This window comes from Perissodus microlepis, chromosome 16, assembly GCF_051167445.1.
Source record: "Perissodus microlepis isolate ML-2025 ecotype Zambia chromosome 16, ASM5116744v1, whole genome shotgun sequence".
In the NCBI taxonomy this organism is placed as follows: Eukaryota; Metazoa; Chordata; class Actinopteri; order Cichliformes; family Cichlidae; genus Perissodus; species Perissodus microlepis.
Genome location: NC_140476.1, coordinates 28,540,244 through 28,563,106, shown reverse-complemented (window position 1 = coordinate 28,563,106; position 22,863 = coordinate 28,540,244). Strand labels below are relative to the sequence as shown.

General features: G+C 39.3%; 1 protein-coding gene across 2 annotated transcripts in view; it reads right to left on the bottom strand.

The window, feature by feature from the left end:
- man1a2 (mannosidase, alpha, class 1A, member 2) overlaps positions 1-22,863 on the bottom strand; it is a 143,052-nt gene that overhangs the window by 19,883 nt on the left and 100,306 nt on the right. For both annotated transcript variants that reach the window (XM_084907950.1, XM_084907951.1), the window contains exons 7-9: positions 11,343-11,437; positions 7,491-7,614; positions 7,176-7,269 (exon numbers count right to left, since the gene is read on the bottom strand). In XM_084907950.1, the coding sequence (XP_084764076.1) occupies positions 7,176-7,269; positions 7,491-7,614; positions 11,343-11,437 (313 nt within the window). The remainder of the gene's footprint in view (positions 1-7,175; positions 7,270-7,490; positions 7,615-11,342; positions 11,438-22,863) is intronic.

Genomic DNA, 22,863 nt, shown 5'->3' with positions numbered 1-22,863 from the left:
GCCAGGGGAAACAAAGTGGACTCACATTACAAGCAAGTCCACTTTATGTTCTAGCGTTCATGTTTGGGGGCATAACAAACAGCATGTCTGACCTTTAGGAAAATGAACCTCAGATACAGTAAACGATCGATGTATTTGTGGTATTTTGCTTAGAAAAGAGGCATTTGAGATGGTTGAAACAAGTCCTCTCTTTTCTTTTTTAATGCAAAGACCCCCTTTTTAAAAAAATTGGTTATTGATGAATCCTAAACTACTGATAGCTTTAACAAACTATGTGGACAAATGATGGAAATTGCCAGATTCTGCAAATATAGGACTTCTCAATTAACTGCTATTTCACTGCTAATTATTAATCACTAAATAATTATTGTCTAATTATGACGTTTTCCACTTTTTAAATTTTGTGACTATTTGAATTACTTTGATATTTGGAGGGTTAGGCTGTCTGAAAAAAAACCCCCAAACAAAACTGGGCACTACCACCCAGAAACATACCGTGTGTGCCAAGGTCAATCCATTTAACTCACTGTGTGTGCGTTTGAGATAATTGACATGCGATATCTTCATGAAAACATCTGTCTCACTGTCCTAGGATCAACCATTGTTTTTCTTACATTTTTTTGTTTTTAAGACTCTAAATAAAGAGCTGAGCTGTTCGGAAGTTTGGTGAATGATGAGCCAAACCTTTTCATCTGCTGTAATTAGAACCCGACTGATATATCATTCGATATTAAATATTTGCAGATTGCAGGTTTTGGTGATGTTGCATAGTTTCTTCACCAGATGCATTTCCATTTCCTTGTTGGTAACACATATTTGACATGCTACAAACACAACAATCAGCTGAATCAAGCAGCTCTGTGGAGAGATTAAGCAAGTTAATCCATAACTTTATATTTTCAGAAAACTTGACCTTGACCCTGAGGTATGGTATCAAATAAATTACCATCTACTTATCTACTTTCAAGGGAAAAAAACAAAAATAACATTTATTATGAAATTAAATTTCTTGGAAAAGGGTTGTACAAATGAAAACATGCCAAGCTCTATCAGTCGTTTTCTGTTTTGGTAGTTTTATTACAACTCTTTACTCATACTCTGTTTTACTGTCACCTCTCACACTTTTAACTTAGCATCCACCCACATATACTCCCTAAGCTCCTGTCTCCATTATTTTCTGTCAATCAAAGCATCTGGGTCATGCAGAGAGCACCTGCCAATCAAAGGCAGGGTCTGCTGAGGTGGCAGCTTCAAACACACAGACAAAGACGCATGTGTAAAAAGACGCCTTCACAAAGCTTCACACACGTTCTGTTTCAAAGCAGAGGTCAAGGACACAGGCTGCTGGGAAAACACAACATCTTTGCATCTTATCAAAAGAGACAGTATAATGATTTTATGTGAAGGACCCGAACCAGCAGAGATTGTTTTTAAAAACTGCAATAACAATATATCAAACAACTGTCTTTGCATATACAGCAAAATGAAAAGTGGGAACTCTTTAGGATCACCAGGATTTCTGTACTAATTTCTCATACAGAGTGACTGATCATTATTTATTTCACAATTACACACTGTTGTCTGTAAACTGTTGTACTTTTCAAGACTTTATTGAACACAGAGTGCTCACTTATCGTGCAGGCTGTTAGTGCACTCTTTAATTTAGCATCCTTTAAAGCCTTCTTTACCATTTCAATTTAATTCAATTAATTTTTTTTAAATTATGGAGCGCCAAATCATAACAGTCCCCTCAAGGTGGTTTATATTGTCAGGCAGACCCTACAATAATACAGAAAACCCCAACAATCAAATAGCCCCCTCTTTGAGCAAGCACTTGGCGAGAGTGGGAAGGAAAAACTCCCTTTTAACAGGAAGAAACCTCTCACAGTCTGAAAATCAAGACCAAGCAAGTGTTTACCCTTCTCCTCCCCAGAGGGTTCTGTCCTCCTTAGCTCACCTTAGGACACCTGTGTTACAGATTTACCACAAACTTCCCACTGGAGCGAGTTTTTGACCCACTCCACGTGCTACTCCTGCAAAGCAGCACAGAGGTACACCCCCCATTCAGCATCGTGAGAGACTCCTCTGTGTTTTTAAGAAGGTGAAGTAAAGTATATCGATTTGTTATGTCAGGTTGTGTCTATAATTGTGAGCCAGATTTAAATTACACCACAGTACACCCTGGAATTCTTTGTAATTGTACATGAACTGTATATAGAATATGGTCGAGTTATACCGAAAATGATGGATAAATTGTGGCCACGTTATGGACTTCAAAGAAATGCAGTTCACAAACTAGTCGGCAATGTTCCATTAGAACACTGTTGGACTCGACACCACAGTTTACATGATATACACTCAGCTCCAAGTTCTTTAAGCAGTAGTGACAGCATCAGAAACAATGGAGATGGACCCACACAACTGGATGATCCCAAACAGGTTTTCCAGCATTATATTGTGTGTATACATTTTCACGTAACAGAGACATTAAGGTGACACAGTAACCTGTTCATAGACTAGACTATTTCGATCAAATAAAGAATATATTAGTCAAAATCGAGGTGGCGGTTTTCCTAAAAAATTCAATGAATAACCATTTGGGCAAAGAATAAAATGTTTTCACTCATCAACATTTAGTCTTATTGAAAGGAGGAGAAAGGAAAAAAAATTACAAAACATAATTGGGCTTCTTTCAGTGACTCGATGTCAATTCAAGATGACATCAATGAGAACGGGAATGTTATTTTCTTGTACACGAGCCAGAAAAGTTGCAAAAAAAACTGGCAACAAGTGCAGAAGCATTCAACATAGCTGCTTTATCCAAGCTGCTGTACACTGCATAAATAATAACTTTAAAAAAAAAACAATTCATAAAGAGCTCCGAATAAAGAGTAGTCTGGCAAAATGCCAGCCAAAATAAGTAATAAAAGAATTTTAAAACTTTTATCAAGCTGCAGAAAGACACCGATACTGTTGGTAAAAAAAAAAATCTTTATAGGTGTAAAGGCAGTTCTCTTAATCTTCAGGTTGTTTCTTGCCTACACTCCATCCTTTGGGAGAAAAGAGTAAGGACTGAATAATAAACTTTTACCTGTAGCAGTGTGTACAGCCTGTAGATACTGAACCTATATAGAACACTATTCTGTTTGGGCTATATTTAACTCTGATACATGAAAATCTAGAGATGAAAGACAAGAACTGTATAACACAGGAGCAAAGAAGAGTCACTGCGAGGTTCCAAAGAGGGAGTGGGTGCTGTGTGTAGATAGGTAGCACTGTGTTACGCTAAGACAGAACAGTGTGTGGTAATAACACTGTCAGTCACAGCTGGATCTCATTAAGAAAGGGGAGCTCAGACTCATTCCTCATTAGTCTGGCTTAACTACTGTCTACACACCTACACATTAACATACACGGGGCAACGCTGCACATGCTGTCAACACACGCTTCCAATCTTCAAACGGTCTCATCCAATACCAACATTGGCAGTATTCATAATTCAAACACAGAGTTATTGCAAATAAACCCCCATCACAGAAAAGAAAGGTGTTTTTCATCCTGTCTGTTACAGTTAGTTTCACCCTGAAATAAGTACAAACCAATTAAGCTTTTTAGGAAGATAACAGAGCCTCCAAATAGTGGTTGTCTACTTGTCACAGAAGATAATACGGTAAGAAAACCCTGCAGCTGCACAGATTTAACTCATGGTCTCTGTTAGGTTTGTTTGCTGATATGGTACTAAAGAGAGAGAGACAGCCTCACTGCCTCTCTGTTCTGAAAAGCTCATCCTCGTAATGAATTTAAACAAATGTATCTCGTCTCTATTTGACAATTTCTGTCTCCGTGTTCTGTTTATCTTACAGGTCATCTAAATTACACAAAGAACAACCATATTTAACTTTATGGCAATTTACTTTAATTTAACCTTAAACATAATTCAATAGGTTTAAAAAAAAAAAAAAACACTGCTGTAAAGAAAAGAGTTACACACTCGCTCCAAAACAGAAGACTGGATAATAATCAGTTTAACTTAATTAACTAGAGGCAAAATTCGCCTGTGTTGTACCTATCAATAAATACACATTTAATAAACAATAAGTGTTTGCTTCCAAAGTTTGAAAGTGACAGTAATTTTATTGTAACAGTGATCATTAAAGATCGATTATGTTTAAGAGTTTCTGAGCCATAGCTAAGCCTCGCCAATAATATGCTATAAATCATAAAACTGAACTGTGCAGTTTAAAGTGCATTTAATTAATTCAATACTTAATTGTCCCACGAGGGGAAATTGGATTAGCATTGATACAATTAGAAAACTGCTTAGACCAATAAAATATGCTTAGTTTGTCTATCAGTCCCTCCTACACATTGTCTGGGCCAATAGAAACCCTGGTATGATGGCAACACATTATGTCATGTTATAACGACTTTGCTCACTTCCCCTCACGGTTCGCTGAGCCTGCTGTTACATAGCGTGGCTTATTAGCCAGCTAGATATCAGGTGAGACATGAAAATATTTCAGTTACATTGTGAAGTGACACTAAGCCGCAGCCAGCTAAATCCCTGTTAGGATTATGAGGAGGTCGTTGGAAAGTTTTCTTTCCTGCAAGTGCTCCTCAGTCCCAAAAGGTTTCAAATTCCTGCTATAGATGACTGGACAGCAACATTTTATAGCTTCATGGAAAATGATGACTGAAGTGAAAATACAGTGAAATCACTCACTTCTTTTTAAATTTTATTTTCCTATATTTTATTATATTGTATTATTGCTGCTGTTTGTACTATTGTAAGGTGACCTTGATGGTCTTAAAAGCGCCTATAAATAAAATGTTTCATCATCATCATTATTACTACTATTATTATTATTATTACTTTGCAACAAAAAAAAAAAATCACCATTCAAGGATGTTGCTGCTCAAAACTACTTTGATCTACCTGAAGTTTAATATTAATTACACTGCTCTCACATAACTCCCTATAATCAATAACACTGCTAAGGCAACAAGGTCAAATAGCAGCAAATTAATGTGGCCTGGCCATAAAAATCACGATGCAGACACTCAAGGAGCAGCATGCAAGTGTGAGCAGGAAACAAACTCTGCTCATATATGCAGACTGATCTACACTGAAGGCACAGAAATACACATGCGCAGAAAAAGTTGTTGTTTTAAACATTTTATTTCGCAGGAAGGTAAAGACAGGCTCATTTCCTGACTCATGCATGCACAGAAGCAAACATAAAGCATCCATCATCACCTGCCTAGTCCTCCAGCTTGCCAGTTGACTATCCATCTGTTAATGCATTCGTTCATCCATCAATCAATCTGCCCACCCTCCATCTTCAAACCATTTATTTCTCCCTGCTTTTGGCTCATAGTCTGTGCACTTAGAAGTGCATCAGTCTGACTGCCAAGCCACCTATCCATCCATTAATGAGCATCTCCATTTATCTATCTGTCCCTGAGTGCTCTTCATTTGTTTTGTCAAGTAAAACTAATAAAATGGAGACTTAAGAGTGGGACCATCACCTCATCTGTTTCTCTTTTTTTCCCAGTTTCTCCATCTTACTTTGGGTGCTGTAAAACTGAACAGGCTGAATATGGCACTCTCTTACCATGGCAACTATACCTAGGACAAAAAAACTCAAACACTATATATTCAATTTGAAACAGATTTCATCTTTTCATTTCCTCTCACTGAACTAAAGAGCAAACCCCAAGCAGATTGTCATAGGCAAAAACTATGGTGCTCCATAAAAAAAAGTGTGCACACTGAAAGGGTATATTTTAAAAACCACAATGCTTTAATATTCTGTTGGAATTCCTAGATAACAAACACCAGACCCATATATAACTACATATCAGTCAACTAGCATCTAAGTCTCTGATGTGAAAGACATGCTTAAAAAAATGAATGAACAGATAAATAAACAAAGAGAAATATTTAGTAGCCCCTATGAAAGATTGGACAATAAACTGAAATACTCTTAAGTACTGTTAGGGGTCAACGTGCATACATTCAGGGCTGTATGTTTAGACATCTTTGTGAGGGCAGAAAATTTGCACACTACTATACTTGTGGGGACCAAATGTTGTTTTAGTGTCAGGGTTAAAGTTCGGTTATAGTTAGGTTTAGGCTGAGGATTAGGATTAGGCATTCATTTTTGATGGTTAGGGTAAGCGGCTAGGGAAAGCGTTATGTCAATGAGATGTCCTCACTAAGATATTAAAAGGAGTGTGTGTGTGTGTGTGTGTGTGTGTGTGTGTGTGTGTGTGTGTGTGTGTGTGTGTGTTTTAACCAGCATTACATTTACAATCTGCAGAGTTACTGATTGTAACAAGACAATAGTTTCATTTAATACAACACTCTGTTGGCCTTCTGTCCAGCTAAAAAACACTTCTCCTTACTGCTTGCTTATATAAAGAAAAAAAGCAACAGAAAACGGTCCAGTGACTCACTTTGTGTCCAACCCCACATTTGAGTTAGCATTTACATTGCCTCAATACAACAGCAATCATTCTTTCTATTATTATTTGTGTTTTACAATGTATAATTCAAAACTTGATGTACCCCTGACTAATGCTTGTTGTCTCTGCAGATCATTTTTTCAGCAGAGATATAATTAAAGAAATGACTGCTTTCAGAGAAAGAATAGTTTGCCACTGCATGCCTAACTTTACTTCAAGAGTTCTTCATTTCTGCTGGCTGACTGCCAAGTGTAATCGATATACTGGGAATACTACATTCCCCTTCTTCCATTTTCTTCTACTCCATTCAATTTGTTCTCATTAAACAAGATCCATTATGCTTTTCATCTTTCCTTCACTTAGTGATAATCTGTTCTCATTCTCTTCATTGCTCTCCTGATTCCATGATCATTTCAAGCTCACAAGAACATCGACACTTCCCAAATGCAGCAATGCAGGAACTCGAGCATTAAATCATATTTAACGCTTAAAAGAAATGCTTCATTACAACACTGGAAAAGCCATTTCACCCCAATAAATGGAACACTGAAATGTATGAACAGTTCAGCAAATACCGGATTTAAGCTAATGTCTAATCATGAAAAAGTAAAACATCAAAAAAGTCATAAATTAATGCTAACAACTAAAATGCTTTAATGAGAGCCCTGGAGCTATGCGATAATGTCAACACAAATACATGTACTTACGCTGGCCCCAGCGGCCCGTCCGGGGGTTCAGGTAGTTTGGGTAGAGCCCGTTGGGTCGGTCCATTTTGGCTAGTAGCTTTCGGATGTGCATCACCTGAGAGGAACACCAGTCGGTTTTAATCCAAACAGGAAATTTTCTCCTTTTTAATCTAAATATTTCAGCACTTCTATTTTGAATGTGGTTTCTCTTATTTAAGATAAAAGGCTATATTTTTTTTCTCAAAAAACTGTTTTTAGACCGTTATCCGCAGTTAAATAACAAATCAGCACGCCAGCATGAAAATTAGGACATACAGTGTACATTCATACCATTACCTTCTGATAGTAGGCTGGGTTTCCTGTCAGGTAGGTGAGGTGAACAAACTCCATGTGGAGGGTCCCAAACTCAGCCAGGATGCTACTGCCTGCTGACGCCCAACCCCAGTTACGGCCGACCCCACTGAAGAAAACAAGAACAAACACGAACAAAGAAATGAGACTTGGTCATGGTGGCAAAAGACAGAAAAATATCAGAACATAGAGGGAAGTTAAATAAGTGATAAAGATTTTTATTGGCTCACTGTAATATTTCTGTGTAGGCTAATTGGGTTTCAACTTAAACCAATGATGGATGGACAGTTTGAATAAGGATTTACGTGTCAGTTTTTAGGGCAAGGATTTTCAGATATCTGCCTTATTCACATTATCAGAGCCCAACAAGGCTAGCCAGGCCTTCATTCTTATAATCATCATGGTTTCCTCTAATGTTTCTTATCTTGGATCTATCAAGGAATTTGCATAACCAAGACATATGCTAACCATTTCCCTACTGTTGCCTTTAACAATGCGGAAAAAAAGACAATAAACACATTTGTCATGACCAGGACTGCACCACATCATATCATCAATGGCAACACCAGATTAAATTAAACATGATATAAAAGTATCATGTTGTGATATCACAGATAAATGCCACACATTTTAATTCCACGCTGTGCACACAAGACGAATCTCCCAGGAACATGTGAGAGCAAGAGCCACATTTCAGCCTCTGTTAAGGATTTAGTATTTAAAAAGGAATCTACTTAAACTACCTCCAACATAATACGTAAGAAAACAGTTTCTTCTAAAGGTGAAAACAACTTATTTTACTACTTGAGGCAAAAACACAGTCAAGCACAACCAGACTGTGAAGGCATGCATAATACCAGCAGCTGCAATAAACGTTAGCAAATGACTCCACTCATCCTTGGAGCTCTCGCTAGCTGCACTCCATAAGACAGGAAGAGCACATGGTTCATGGAAATTACTGATGCGGTTACACTGAAGTAAAGAAGGGTTTAAAGATACAACATGCCAGAAAAAACACATTTTCATTTTCAATTTTATTACGTTGCAACCTATTTAAAAGCTACAAGGTTAAATTACTTTTGTCACTGTTAAACTAAAGTGTTAATCAGTCATGTTGCACTTTTACTTAAAATTAGAAACCATGCAAACTAAATTTAAGAAAGTTTAATACTATTTTAAGTCTTTTAAATGCAGGTGTATTTCAGACTTTTTTAAGGACCTGCGTCAGGTTTAATAGGAACCTAATAAAAAATTTAACAGGAATGCAAAAGAAATAAACTTTTTTAATGCCATGTTTTAAATTTTTCATCTTCATAACAACCATATAAATGTGCTAATATGGTATATAATCAATTTAAATATCTTTTGGTCTAGAGAAACACAGCAGAGCTTCAGGCTGTTGATGTGCTCTGAAGTAAGAGTTGCAACCAGTAAAACATCATCTTTTCTCAGTCATGTGACGCAGGAGGTGGATGGGAATGCTTCAGCTTTACATGACAGGATGCAACATTAATAGGCTGTGACTTGTGTGTTTGTGTGTAAAGCACCTTATATAAACAGGTTTGTCACTTATTGTTTTTTCTGGTTTAAATTCCTCTGTGTACAGTTGTTCCCAAGAGTATTTGTGGTGCGTGTGACTGTGTAGCTATGGATGGTGATCTGTGTACACGTACACACACACACACACACACACACACACAATAACTATATGTAGCGACCAGCAATGATGTAATTTGATTTCATTGTTTCATGCTGAATAAGAAAATATAAACTGATAATAGAGAGGGCAGGCTAGGACAGGAGAGAGAGTACACATGAGGCATAAAACTGCACAAAGTTTCTCATTCTGTGCATGGGTGAAATGAAAGGGAGGAGGAAAGAAAATGAGAATAGAAACACTAACAAGAACAGAAAGAGATGAATGTTAGAGTAACATTATACATCAGGCAAGCAGAGCACTGTTAGAACCTGCATTACAAACAGGATGGCTACATGTTTCTAAAAGTTGAATTTAACACTGGTTCTGGATTTTTTGCAGCTTTTTATAAAACTAATTTGCACAACTTCCAAAAATTTCCCTCAAGACTTGGACTTGGCTTTATTGAGACGCACACACACACACACACACACACACACGCACACACACACCCTTTCTGATTTTGGAAGACCTTAAAAAAAAAAAAAAAAGTCAAAGCCAACTTTTAAATACGTTAAAAGCAATGATTTTACTTGTGAGGTCCAAGCAGCAAAACTGTGAATGTGTTTCTACCTTTTATTAACTCTTTCAGTGGATTCAACAGCACCTTAAAAATGTGTATGTTGGTACGATAAAACACTGCACTAAATACTCAGTGTCAGACGGTATTTTTTCTACTCTTACATCTGTATGATATCGCTCACAGGGGATATTGCTAATACAGTTAACATAGACACACAGCTCTGGCTGTGAGCACAGTCTACCTGCTGGTCAAACCTTCTGTCTGCAAGGAACTATAAATCACAGCAAAGCTGACCTAAACTGAGAGGCAGGGAGACTAAAAAGTCTAGTGTATAACCATTATGTATAAACCATTTCAGGTGGCTACATCATGAAGCTCACTGAGAGAAGGCCAAGGGTTTGCAGCGCTGTCAACAAAGCAAAGGGTGGCTACTTTCAGGAATCAAAAATGCAATGTATTGAGAGTTATTTATCAATTTAGCAAGGTTTAAATTAATAATAATAATAATAATAATAATAATAATAATAATAATTATAATGATAATGAAAATACATTTTATTTGAGGGCACCTTTCTAAAATCCAAGGTCACCTTACAAAGAGAAAAAGATATCAATAAAACATAAGATTAAATTAAATGGTTTCCCTGGATTTTAAGTGTTCAATTGGGTGCTCAATAGGGAAGGCGAGAAGTTTACTATTAGCCTGCTTTATCCATTCCAGAACCAGTGCGTGCTAATGCTTGTTTGGGATTATTGTCCTATCAGAACACCCTCTCAGTTGAAGGTGATAAACTGGCTTCCCTCTGAACTATGACGTTGGTGTACCAGGTCATGACAGGCTTGAGTCTTCATGGCTTCTAGGTTGTTCCTTGAACATCTTAACTAATTTCCTCTGATCTGAGGGTGAAAGTCTGGCTCTTCTTTCAGACAGAGTGGTGACACATCTAAGTAACACGTACTTAGTTGTTTGAACTGATGCTCAGTGTCTGTAGTTGTTTAGAAATCCCTCCATCAAGCTTCTGGAGTGGTGTTTCTAAAGCCCCAAACTCAACCATATTGAAAATTTTTGGACTACGCTTAAATGACAGGTCAGTGCCAAGACACCAACCATTGAACTCTACCCATTCTGCCAAGAAGAGTGTCAAATATCCAGACAGAATTATGCCACAAACTTGTTGATGGCTATCTGGTCAAGATTCAACTTCCAGAGTGGTTTTTAACCAAATATTAGTGAGGTTATATGTATGTAACTGTGTCAATTAGAGATAATCCAAAACAAATTCAAATTTATGTGCTTTATTCTTGTTTTTTAAAGTCATTAGAGATGTATGCTGCCCTAGAAAAAGAACACTTCAAAGTAATCAATAAAACACCAAAATGACCATGACATTCGTACTCATGAGTGGATGTAAACTTCCAACCACAACTGTAGTTGTTAAGTAAAGCAAACTGATATCTGTAAACTCTTCATTAGTATTCTGGTGAAATCTGTTAAATCTCGTGTAGTCTCAAAAGAAAACTGGCATTTCTGATTGTGTGGAATTTATTTTATACTCATTTCAGCATTTAAGAGAACCTAACAGATGATGGGATGGTTTTTAGTGGTAGTGTCACTAACCTCTTAAGGTTGACCATGGCCCAGGGGATACCAGTGGGGGTGTTGAAGGCAGGAAGCAGCTTCTCAGCTAGCTGGACTGCCTTCAGTTTGAAAACCTAGAGAGTGTGAGAGAAAGGGTTCACTTTAAACATATACACTTCATTCATTTGCCCGGCTAAATGTTCGACTCAAACACCTGACAAAGACAAGCATAAAACAACTGCCAACAACCAAACAAATGCAGAATGTTGGATACTGGGAGAGACATGATTGCTAAATGACGGCCACAGAGCTGAGCAGATTTTTGGAGAATACAGAAATCTTAATATATGCAAAACCTCCCTTCAAACTGTGCTGCAGTTTGAGAGAAATACCGATATGTCTAGGGAGAAAACCTTGCAGGGCATAGGACACAGTCTAAATTTCTATTATCATGACTGGTGTCTAATTTCTACAGACTGATGCAAAGAAATGGACATGTGTTCGTTTGGAGATTACACAAGTTCTGCTGCTAGTTTGACAGATGAAGGCTCAGAAGCCCTCGCTGCAGCGCTTGTTCTTTTCTCAGCTTGCCAATCAAAGAGATAAAAGGAAACTAAGGTTATTCTGCTGCTGAAATAACTGAATACAAGCAAATGCTGAAAGCTGAAAATGCCACTGTGGATGTTGTGATTCAGCTCAGCAGCAACTGAGACGACAACATCTACTGAAAAGACCTTTTTCCAGCAGCAGGCGTTTACTTTCATCTGCGGTCAGTTGACATTCTAATAAACTATCCTACACATTTTACATCATATTTGAATAGAACAGAAAGAAGACTGCTTTTGTTTCCATTCTAAATTGCACAGGGCCTTTATTTTGCTTTTGTTTCTGTCACACATACTGTTGCAGCATTGGAGTCTCATATTCAATACTGGGTTCACTTAATAAGGCCAGAATATGTGGAAGTAACTCTGCAGGCAGCAGTAAAGTAATGTCTGTTTGATGTCAGTGAGATGGGATATCCTTAATATGGTCATCTAAAGGACACAGACCCAGCTGTGAGCACAGAAGCACACCTGCAGAACGGGTGGGTGGTTGTGGTGAGAGTGTGGGGGGAAAGTGGTGTAGTGTTGCAGGAATGCCAGTGAATGACGATGTTGTGGCCTTTCAATAGTCAAAGTAATGAGTGAAAGTGATTTATTTTTTACTCTAATTTTCTCTTTTTGCAATTAAAGTAGTACAATTACAAATCCTCTTTGGGGGTTGCGTCAGTAAGTAAAGTCAGTGTAAAACTCTGCTAAATCAAACATGCGGTGCAACCCACTGAGGTGACCTCCTGTGACAGGGAGGAGCCAAATGTAGCCTCTTTATACATTTTATTATAAGAGTCATAATAAATTTAATCTGCCTTGCAATAGTTTTACATCATGTTGTATGTCTACATATAACTAACACTAGGAAGACAGACATGTTTTGGTGTGCACGGGTTTATGCACACAAGTTCAATCTCGTGTGCTGCCTGATTTTTAAGCTACTTTTAAATTTTTTTCCCAACAGCCATTTTTGTAAGGCAACATTAAACATGGATGTAGCTTCTGGGTTGAAAAAATTAAGCCAATGCATAAGTGCCTAAAAAGTTGCATTCTATCTGAAAACCACCACATGCCGATAAGAGTTATTACCAACCCCCAGTGGTTGGTAATAACTCTAATAAACATTAACACAAGAGAAGAAGACACCCTACAATGAGTTGAACATGAACTTGTTAGTTATTACTGCTTCAAAATTTTATTTGGTTTTCATATGTACCCATTTTCAGCGATATCTACTTTAATAGCAGGAAATTAACTAGGCTTATAATTCCTTTGTCTCTCTCTTTTCCATATTTTTTAAGAAACCCATATCTGACAACTGCATAATAAAACACGAAATTCTGTTTTTGGTGTGCCACCCCAATATTTTTAGTGCCCCCCCATATGGGAACCCCTAAGAAATAATTCTTGAGGCGACACTGATCATGTCTGCTTTTTGCAACCAAGATGGCGACTGTGGAAAGGCTCATCTCCAGGCTTCAAACGGAGCCTTGAGAAACCAGTGAGTGATCATGCTACCTACATACATGTCTCGGCCATATACAGTCTACAGTCTATGGCGGAAATCTTGGCTGCGTGTAAGGAAGACACGTTTGAAGGGGTCAGGAGACACAGGTTAAATTTATATAGAAGAAAACAAACAAAGTGGACAATATTGTAGAGCTTATGGTCTGAGTTGAAAAGATACAGTAAATGTAAGGACTTAATACAATATTATATTTCCAGTTGATATATGCCCACTACTTATGGTAAGCTACATTAAAAATGCTGTATAACAAAAATGAACTGTTGTGCTTTGTTCTTCTTCTTTTTTAACCACATATTGTACATTGTGGAGGGTGGCTAATAGCATCTGCATGATTACAGTCATGTACGAAAACTACCATTCACTGTTACATGCCATGATAAGTGGCACTGCTGCTGTTCTTTTTCTCTTGTCTTCCAGGTGTAGAGCTTCCACCTACTGGTCCATTCAAATTGAATTGGTACGCATTTATTGGCTGATCTGAGCACAGTAAGCCAATTACACAACATTCAGTATATTAAATCGTGCAAAGTTAAAACAGTTAATCAAAAAAACATGATTATTGAACATGTGTGCTTATAGGAGGTGGAAAAAATATTATCACAGAGTCAATAAATGAATTAATAAATCAATAAAGTTCATGGAGTATTTGCACCGAGACAAAGAAATCCTATGAACTTAACAGAAGTTTCCACAATAATCAACAGAATTCATGACATGAACTGGGAGGTCTGGGTGAGCTGATATGGACCGACTCAAATCTGATCTCACTGCAGCACTTTAGTAAAGTGTGAATGGCAAACATGTTGCCAGTAAAAAGAAAATGGTTCAAGAATGCCAGGCCTGTAGAAAATGTCAATTTCCAGTTTTGCAATGTGTATTTCACTCATGGAGGACAGTTGTGGGATAAATGCCCAAAGAGGCCTTTATATAACTAGTAGACAGCAGTGCCACAGAGAGAAGTGGTTCAACACAGGGCAGACGGAGGCTGATTCATCAACACAATCTGTCAGGGCTGAACAGTTTTATAGAGAGACCAGATCTATGGAAAATTCCTGCTGTCTCACAAAGTAAGAGGGAGCAATAACACATGCTGGTGTTTGCAGAATACTTAAGCAGCCAGGGGGACACTGTACAGAAGACTTGGAGGTCAAACTGTGGAGTTAAACATGAAACAAATAGACAGAGACAAGGGGAGGGAGAGTGGGAATGACGCCGTCAAGCCGATGCAAAATAGGCCTGCATATGAACAAGATACGAATTGCATGAAAGGAAATGAAGAAAATTTACTCAGAAGGCTGAGAAGGGATGAAAGAGGCAGAGAGGAAAAGAATGATGAAAAAGTAGGCTGGTATAGACGGGACCACACCCAGGACAAGACTATCACATCTCATCTGAGGACAGATGCTGTCCAACCAGTACTGGTGGGATTTTTATCAAACAGACTGAATTATCTCAAACCAAACACACACACTACAAAGTAAAGGAGGACGGCTGACAAAATAAACTGAGACCCAGCTGAGCAACACTTATAAATGTGTGCAGATTTAAGATTGTCTCACAGTACAAGTAGCAACTTGAGTACTTAGAGGGGAGTGAGAAACTGTACAACTGAACCATGTTTGTTCTGTGTGTTTGAAAGCTTTCTTCAGAGACGTTGCACACTGTGAATGTGAATTTTACCTTTCACAACAATAAAGACTATTAAGGGCAACTTTGCTATTCTATGCCTCTTCTACACACATTAATATTTTATAGACATACTGGTTTATTTTTAAAACCCCAAATAAAACTGTAATTTCAAGCAGGTACACTTTAGGAAACCTATGACACTAGCAGAAAATGATGGCAGTGTTGTTTCACCATGCACGGTGTGTAAACAGCCGGTTAACTGCTGGGAATCACTTATAGAACTGTGGGCGTATGTGGAGCTGAAAAGCTGTTTCTTCACGCAGTGATAATGGCACGCCTATACAGGGAGTGCAGAATTATTAGGCAAATGAGTATTTTGTCCACATCAACCTTTTCATGCATGTTGTCTTACTCCAAGCTGTATAGGCTCGAAAGCCTACTACCAATTAAGCATATTAGGTGATGTGCAACTCTGTAATGAGAAGGGGTGTGGTCTAATGACATCAACACCCTATATCAGGTGTGCATAATTATTAGGCAACGTCCTTTCCTTTGGCAAAATGGGTCAAAAGAAGGACTTGACAGGCTCAGAAAAGTCAAAAATAGTGAGATATCTTGCAGAGGGATGCAGCAGTCTCAAAATTGCAAAGCTTCTGAAGCGTGATCATCGAACAATCAAGCGTTTCATTCAAAATAGTCAACAGGGTCGCAAGAAGCGTGTGGAAAAACCAAGGCGCAAAATAACTGCCCATGAACTGAGAAAAGTCAAGCGTGCAGCTGCCAAGATGCCACTTGCCACCAGTTTGGCCATATTTCAGAGCTGCAACATCACTGGAGTGCCCAAAAGCACAAGGTGTGCAATACTCAGAGACATGGCCAAGGTAAGAAAGGCTGAAAGACGACCACCACTGAACAAGACACACAAGCTGAAACGTCAAGACTGGGCCAAGAAATATCTCAAGACTGGTTTTTCTAAGGTTTTATGGACTGATGAAATGAGAGTGAGTCTTGATGGGCCAGATGGATGGGCCCGTGACTGGATTGGTAAAGGGCAGAGAGCTCCAGTCCGACTCAGACGCCAGCAAGGTGGAGGTGGAGCACTGGTTTGGGCTGGTATCATCAAAGATGAGCTTGTGGGGCCTTTTCGGGTTGAGGATGGAGTCAAGCTCAACTCCCAGTCCTACTGCCAGTTTCTGGAAGACACCTTCTTCAAGCAGTGGTACAGGAAGAAGTCTGCATCCTTCAAGAAAAACATGATTTTCATGCAGGACAATGCTCCATCACACGCGTCCAAGTACTCCACAGCGTGGCTGGCAAGAAAGGGTATAAAAGAAGAAAAACTAATGACATGGCCTCCTTGTTCACCTGATCTGAACCCCATTGAGAACCTGTGGTCCATCATCAAATGTGAGATTTACAAGGAGGGAAAACAGTACACCTCTCTGAACAGTGTCTGGGAGGCTGTGGTTGCTGCTGCACGCAATGTTGATGGTGAACAGATCAAAACACTGACAGAATCCATGGATGGCAGGCTTTTGAGTGTCCTTGCAAAGAAAGGTGGCTATATTGGTCGCTGATTTGTTTTTGTTTTGTTTTTGAATGTCAGAAATGTATATTTGTGAATGTGGAGATGTTATATTGGTGTCACTGGTAAAAATAAATAATTGAAATGGGTATAAATGGGTATATATTTGTTTTTTGTTAAGTTGCCTAATAATTATGCACAGTAATAGTCACCTGCACACACAGATATCCCCCTAAAATAGCTAAAACTAAAAACAAACTAAAAACTACTTCCAAAAACATTCAGCTTTGATATTAATGAGTTTTTTGGGTTCATTGAGAACATGGTTGTTGTTCAATACTAAAATTATTCCTCAAAAATACAACTTGCCTAATAATTCTGCACTCCCTGTATTAGCAATTCCTATGGAGAGATTTGCCTTTACCTTCTGCACCCGACTGACTTTTTTTTGTCAGGTTGTGAAAGTTGCACTGTGCATGTACTCAGCCGTCATAAACCTTTCCATCTATCCGTGGCCTGTCGGCTGGGTGCACCGAGGCCCTTGACAAACTTTTATTGGCAATCTTGCTGCTGATGCCATCAAGCAGGAACAGGAGCCAAACGACCCACCAGGGAAACAGTCAGCCGCGTTCACAGATAAAATTGGACTCTTTATGATAATCATTTCCCTCCACTGCCTCCATTTACATGCAGAGCTACAGGGAAAAAACGTTAAGGAAAAGCAGCCAGAAACCAGATAGGTTTACTTTTCTAACAGACAGCACCAAAGAGAATCAGAGACAGATGTAGTGTTTCTGCTTAATAACTATCCGTACATTTGCCTGACTGATGCATTGCTACACTTAATACATGTAATGTTTGAGCCATTTTACTTGTTTTGAGGCAATTAAGCCTGATTTGAATCTAGGGCTGCCACAAACGATTGTTTTAATAGTCGACTAGTCACTGATTATTTTTGCGATTAGTCGACTAATCAGATCATGCATCCATTGGACGTACAGCTTATTGCACCAGCAGCATCTGCTCTTATATAACTATTATTAGCTTACAGGTTTAAGTGTTTAAGGTATGTGCTAACTAAAAATAAAGAGAAGATGATAGTTTATTAAATTTTAATGAAATTTGCAGATTGTTTCGGTGAAGTTTAATAAACTCCTTGCTATCTAAAATATAACAGGACACCGGAGTAAATTCTCCAGCATCTCAAACTTCTGATAATCAGTTGTCTGCTTGACTTTTATTCAGCTGTGCAAAAACTATAACTTTGATCTCAGCCAAACCGATTTACTCAGGAACAAATAAAATACTAAAGAAAGCCAAACAACAACATTTTTAAGTTATCTAAGTGACTTATATATGTTTAACCTGAGTAGCGAAAGACGGCGGTGGGTTTGAAAACGATTTGCCGGGAGTCCGGTGTTCTCACGGCTCTAGTGAGCCTCGCCCCCGGCTAACTATCGAGCTAGTGGGTAACAGACGTCTTCGAAAACATCGGAGTGCTTTTGAAAATATGTGGTGTCTTGATAAACTGAGCAGATATTTGAGGTTTACACAGCTACATTCTCACCTGAAAATATGTTAAGCGTTTATTTTGTGACCCAGAAAGAATAATAAGAGTAACATTAAAACTAACTAGCTGCCGCCATTGTTGGAAACTGAGCAGGGCTGCGCTGTGAATTCTGGGACAGAGCTACTTCTTCTTCGGGGTTTAATGGCAGCTGGCATCCTTGTACATGCAGTGCTGCCATCTTCTGTTTCAGTCCGTTATTACACTCTTAAATCCTACTACTTATTCCTGCGTGTTTCAGGATCTTACAAAGCTTCAAACGATGCGTCGACTATTAAATCAGTCGTCGACGATTTTGATAGTCGACGTAATCGTGACTAGTCGACTAATTGTGGCAGCTCTATTTGAATCAAACTTTGTCAATGACTGCATTATTTAGTGAAAGTCATGTGGACATTTTTGGTACTAAATTTGTAGAAAAGTATGACAAGTCTAGCTTGATTATCTATTTATCACTTACAGTATACGAAAGGTTGTTGTTGTACCAACAGATTACATAAATGGGGCCTGTTTTGCTCTTTCCCAGCTTCATATTTTTAACCTTAGGTTCTCCCAGAGTTAGTAAAAATTATCATACTAAATACTGCATGACTTCCAAACTTCTTGATGCAAGCTCAATCATCCAGGTAAGTAAATCTCCAAAAGTTGATTCTGTTCATCTGGACGTAGTGTTTTGTGGGAGAAACGTTTCGTCACTCATCCAAGCGACTTCTTCAGTCTCAGCTGACTGCAGGTTTCCCCAATCTTATAAACAGTACATTTGCATAATGACTGAAACCAGCCCACTGAAGGAACAATGGGCTGGGAGGTCAGTTCCTTAATCTTAATTATGCAAATTCTCATGACCATTGATCAACAACCACTGATCAAAGACCACTGATCAATGGCCATGAGTACCATTCACAGAGAGTTGGAGAATGGCTACAATCACAGCATTGTAAGATGGTCACAGATGTACCCTTAGGCCCCCTCCTCGATTCAGAGATGGTCTTTCCCTTTTCAGGTATATTGCCTCCTTGACTCCACGCTCAAACCAGCGTTCCTCCCTGTCACTGTGTCCTCATCCTTGAAAGAGTGTCCACTGGCCTGTAGGTGTAAATAGACTGCGGAGTCCTGGCCTGACGAGCTCTTCTGTGGTGTGCCATCCGCTTTGCCAGAGGTTGTTTGGTTTCCCCTGTATAAATCCTGGCAATCCTCCTGGCACTTAACAGCATACACTATGTTACTCTGTTTGTGTCGGGGGACCCGATCCTTGGGGTGGACCAATTTTTGTTGCAGCGTGTTTTAGGGTTTGAAAGCCACAGACCCAGTGTTTACAAAAAATGTGTCTCAACTGCTCCGATACTCCTGACACATATGGGATCACTACAGGTTTTCGCTTGGGCAGCGGTTGTCCTTCTCTCCAGGATCGGCTGGAGCTTTCTTTAGGTGCCTTTCCAGCTTTGACAAAAGTCCAGCTGGGATACCTTAGATATGTGTAGGTTTATGGTACACATCAGCTTTTAGAGGTCCCCCATTACTTATGGAAATCTCACAGTCTAAGAAGGCTAACCTGCCACTTTTCATATCCTCCCTGGTGAATTTGATGTGTCGGTCCACTGAGTTAATGTGATCCGTGAAACGTTTCTCCCACAAAATGCTACGTCCAGATGAACAGAATCAACTTTTGGAGACTTGCTTCTGCCTTATATACTGCATTTCCATTTTTGCTTGCATGTCTCATTTATTCACACATAGTTGCCATTTTCCTAGCAAAATACAAAAAACCCCAATGAGATGTGACTCAAGACCTTTGCGCAGTACAGAAAATAGAGAGCATAATAACAGGTCCTCTTCAACAAAGCAACAGAACAAAACGCCTCAACATTAAAACTGCCCTCGAACAGGTTGCTGAGAGATTTGGCATTAAGTAGCTCCAAGAGCGCGTCCTCATTTCGTATTCTTCGTGTCTACTGAAAGTTATTCAACCTCGACTTTGACATTCTGTCCTATTCTCCAAATGATTACTTAATTGTGAAATGTACCACTGTTACATCATCAACAAACCAAAAAGAGAACCCTGCGTCCTCACTGCAGCGGAGTACCCAGAAGGCCTATGTGTATCTATTGTGTTGACATCATATTTACTGTAGCAAGGAGACAAGATTAGGATATTGAGAGCTGTGAGGTAAAATCCTTGGGGAGGATGAACCCAGACAGTGTGTTCTCTGGCGTTTCCCAACTTGTTTCTGTCATTCTCCCTCCAGGGCTGACAGCTTTAGGGTCCAGCCTTTTAAAATGCATTACAGAATGCCTCGAAAATCGATCACTGAAGGATGTACTCACCCAATGAACACACACACACACACACACGCAGATGTGAAACACACAATCTATAGGGAAAAAAAGCGCCAAGGTCAGGCAGTGAATTTAGGTCTGGCACATATATTTTGTACCTGAATAAAAAGCTGGAATGGCACTACGCTAATTTGAACTTATCACTGATATATCACTATGAGCCTTTGCTGTATGTTAGTTGCTAAGTAACAAGGCATTGTTGTACAGCAAAGATATGGGACAATGTGGAGACAGTGATGCCATTACATAGTTAGGTAATAAATCCTGGGGATCCTTAAAAATACTTGCTGGGTTAGTAGTGCCCTGAGGATGTGTGAATGTTTGTTTCAGTGGGTCAAATTCACAGAGAGCAGGTTCACAGTATGGCAGGAAAGGCTGGAGGTTTATAGGGGGACACCAGCTGGTTTTGTGGTCCTCGTGATAGACATTAATGCTGCTGGGACGAGAGGTTTCATTCTTACTGGGACCAGCTGTGCTAAGCATGTGTGCAATGGTCCTGTATGCCGATTTGAATGAAACTACCTGCCAAATGGGGCATCTATGTTACATCCTAGGGACTTGGAAAGCCGCTTCCACCACTCAAACACGTCTTGAACTCGGTCAGTGATCCAGTTATTACACATGGGGATATCAGTTGTAAGCTGCAGGCAGCTGGAAGAGACTAGCATCACTGCAAAGCACTCTGATAGGAGATGTCAGAGTATGATACAGAAGCACAGTGTGCACAAGTACAAAAAGGAAAAAATATAAAACATACACAAAAACCATGAACAAATACACAACGTATAGCTTTAACTTTTATATTTCCAATTAAAAAAATGCAGCTGTCATCGACAGGTGGCAGAATAACATCTAGAACCAACAGTTAAGCCATTAGAAAAAACTGGAACCTCCCACTTGGCCGAGGCAGGATTTACATGTACTCCCCATAGGAGCTGGTTACCCCACACAGCCTGGAGACATGCTTGTTAGGTTAATTGGTGACTCTGAGCTGGCCATAAGTGTGGATGTGGGATTGGATGTGGCGACCTCTCCACCTCTAACCCTGCCCCTCGCCCTATAACCACTGGCATAGGCTATATTCACCGACCATAAAGTGGTTAAGCAGTTCAGATTGATGACAGTAGCCCATCCATTGAGAATAATAAAACGATGCTAATATTTGCGCAGTACTCCTGCTAGACTTTTTATCCACTGCAAAGGAAAACGCTAAGTTAGACATCTGTGCTGGTGGAACAATCTTTGCTCTCAACATAAAAGTCTTTAATCTGATGAAGAAGGACCTTAACTTTGTGTCCAAGCATTTTGAAGGAGACAATCTGTCACATTACTATGAGTGCAATGAAAGCTCCTGATGGCAGGGAAGCTAGTCTTACACAAACAATTCTCCTGCTGATGAAAATCACCCCTGCACTGCCTGAAAAGCACAGGACAGGCTTTGACCCAGTCCTCCTCCTGGCGATATCAATAAGGCTAAGTGAAAAAAGCTAAATGTTCCACTCCATGCAATGTTGTAGCAGCTGGTACATGAGCATTGCCTCTGAAGTAACTGCCCTACATCACAGCAGGGTCTCTCTGCATTCCTCTTTCCTATATGTTCCCCATAAATATGAACCAGTGATACTTGCCCACTTAAATGTGATATATGGGAAATTCCACTGCAAAAGAATAACTACGCATCACTTACAATACTAATGCTATTATAACAAAGTAAAATAAAACTAATTTGTATCATTCAGTAGGTACAGGTATGATTAATTATATTAAGCACCAACTCATTCCCCAGAGGTCACTCTGTGAAAAGAGCTACTGTACAATTAAGCGCTTGCCTAAATGACTTAATAAGATCAACATTTCTCATGCTATATGCAAGAAGATGCACACAGTCTCTGGTGTAAGCAGTGGGTCACAGTTGACATGTAATGGAGCCTCCTAAAGGGATTAAGGGGTAGACTGTGAAATGTGCTGAATGTGCCTGCTTGGTAAGAAGGGGCCTGGGGGCCAGCAGGAGAGACAGGATTAAGTCACCCCCACCCCGTGTGTGTGTATATGGTTACAGTGTCATTTCCATACTTTGTCTTGCCACTTTGCCATCACTTGATCCATTTGCTTATATCGTTTCGCACCCAATGGGCCAGGATCAAAGGCAGAAGGCACAAAGATGAGCTGCTGCGGAGAAAAACTCAAAGGCCATCATCAAACTGGCTCCGTGACAACTTCATTTGTTGCCATCGGAGTGAATCAAACAGACTGCCGTCAAATGTGACACATTTTCCATTGAGCATTAACTGAAATGCTGCACTAATGCCTTTAAAAAGAAGCTATGACTGATGAGTTACTCTGCCTTCATCGGGTCTTGTTCTGGTGTGTCGTCCCACCTG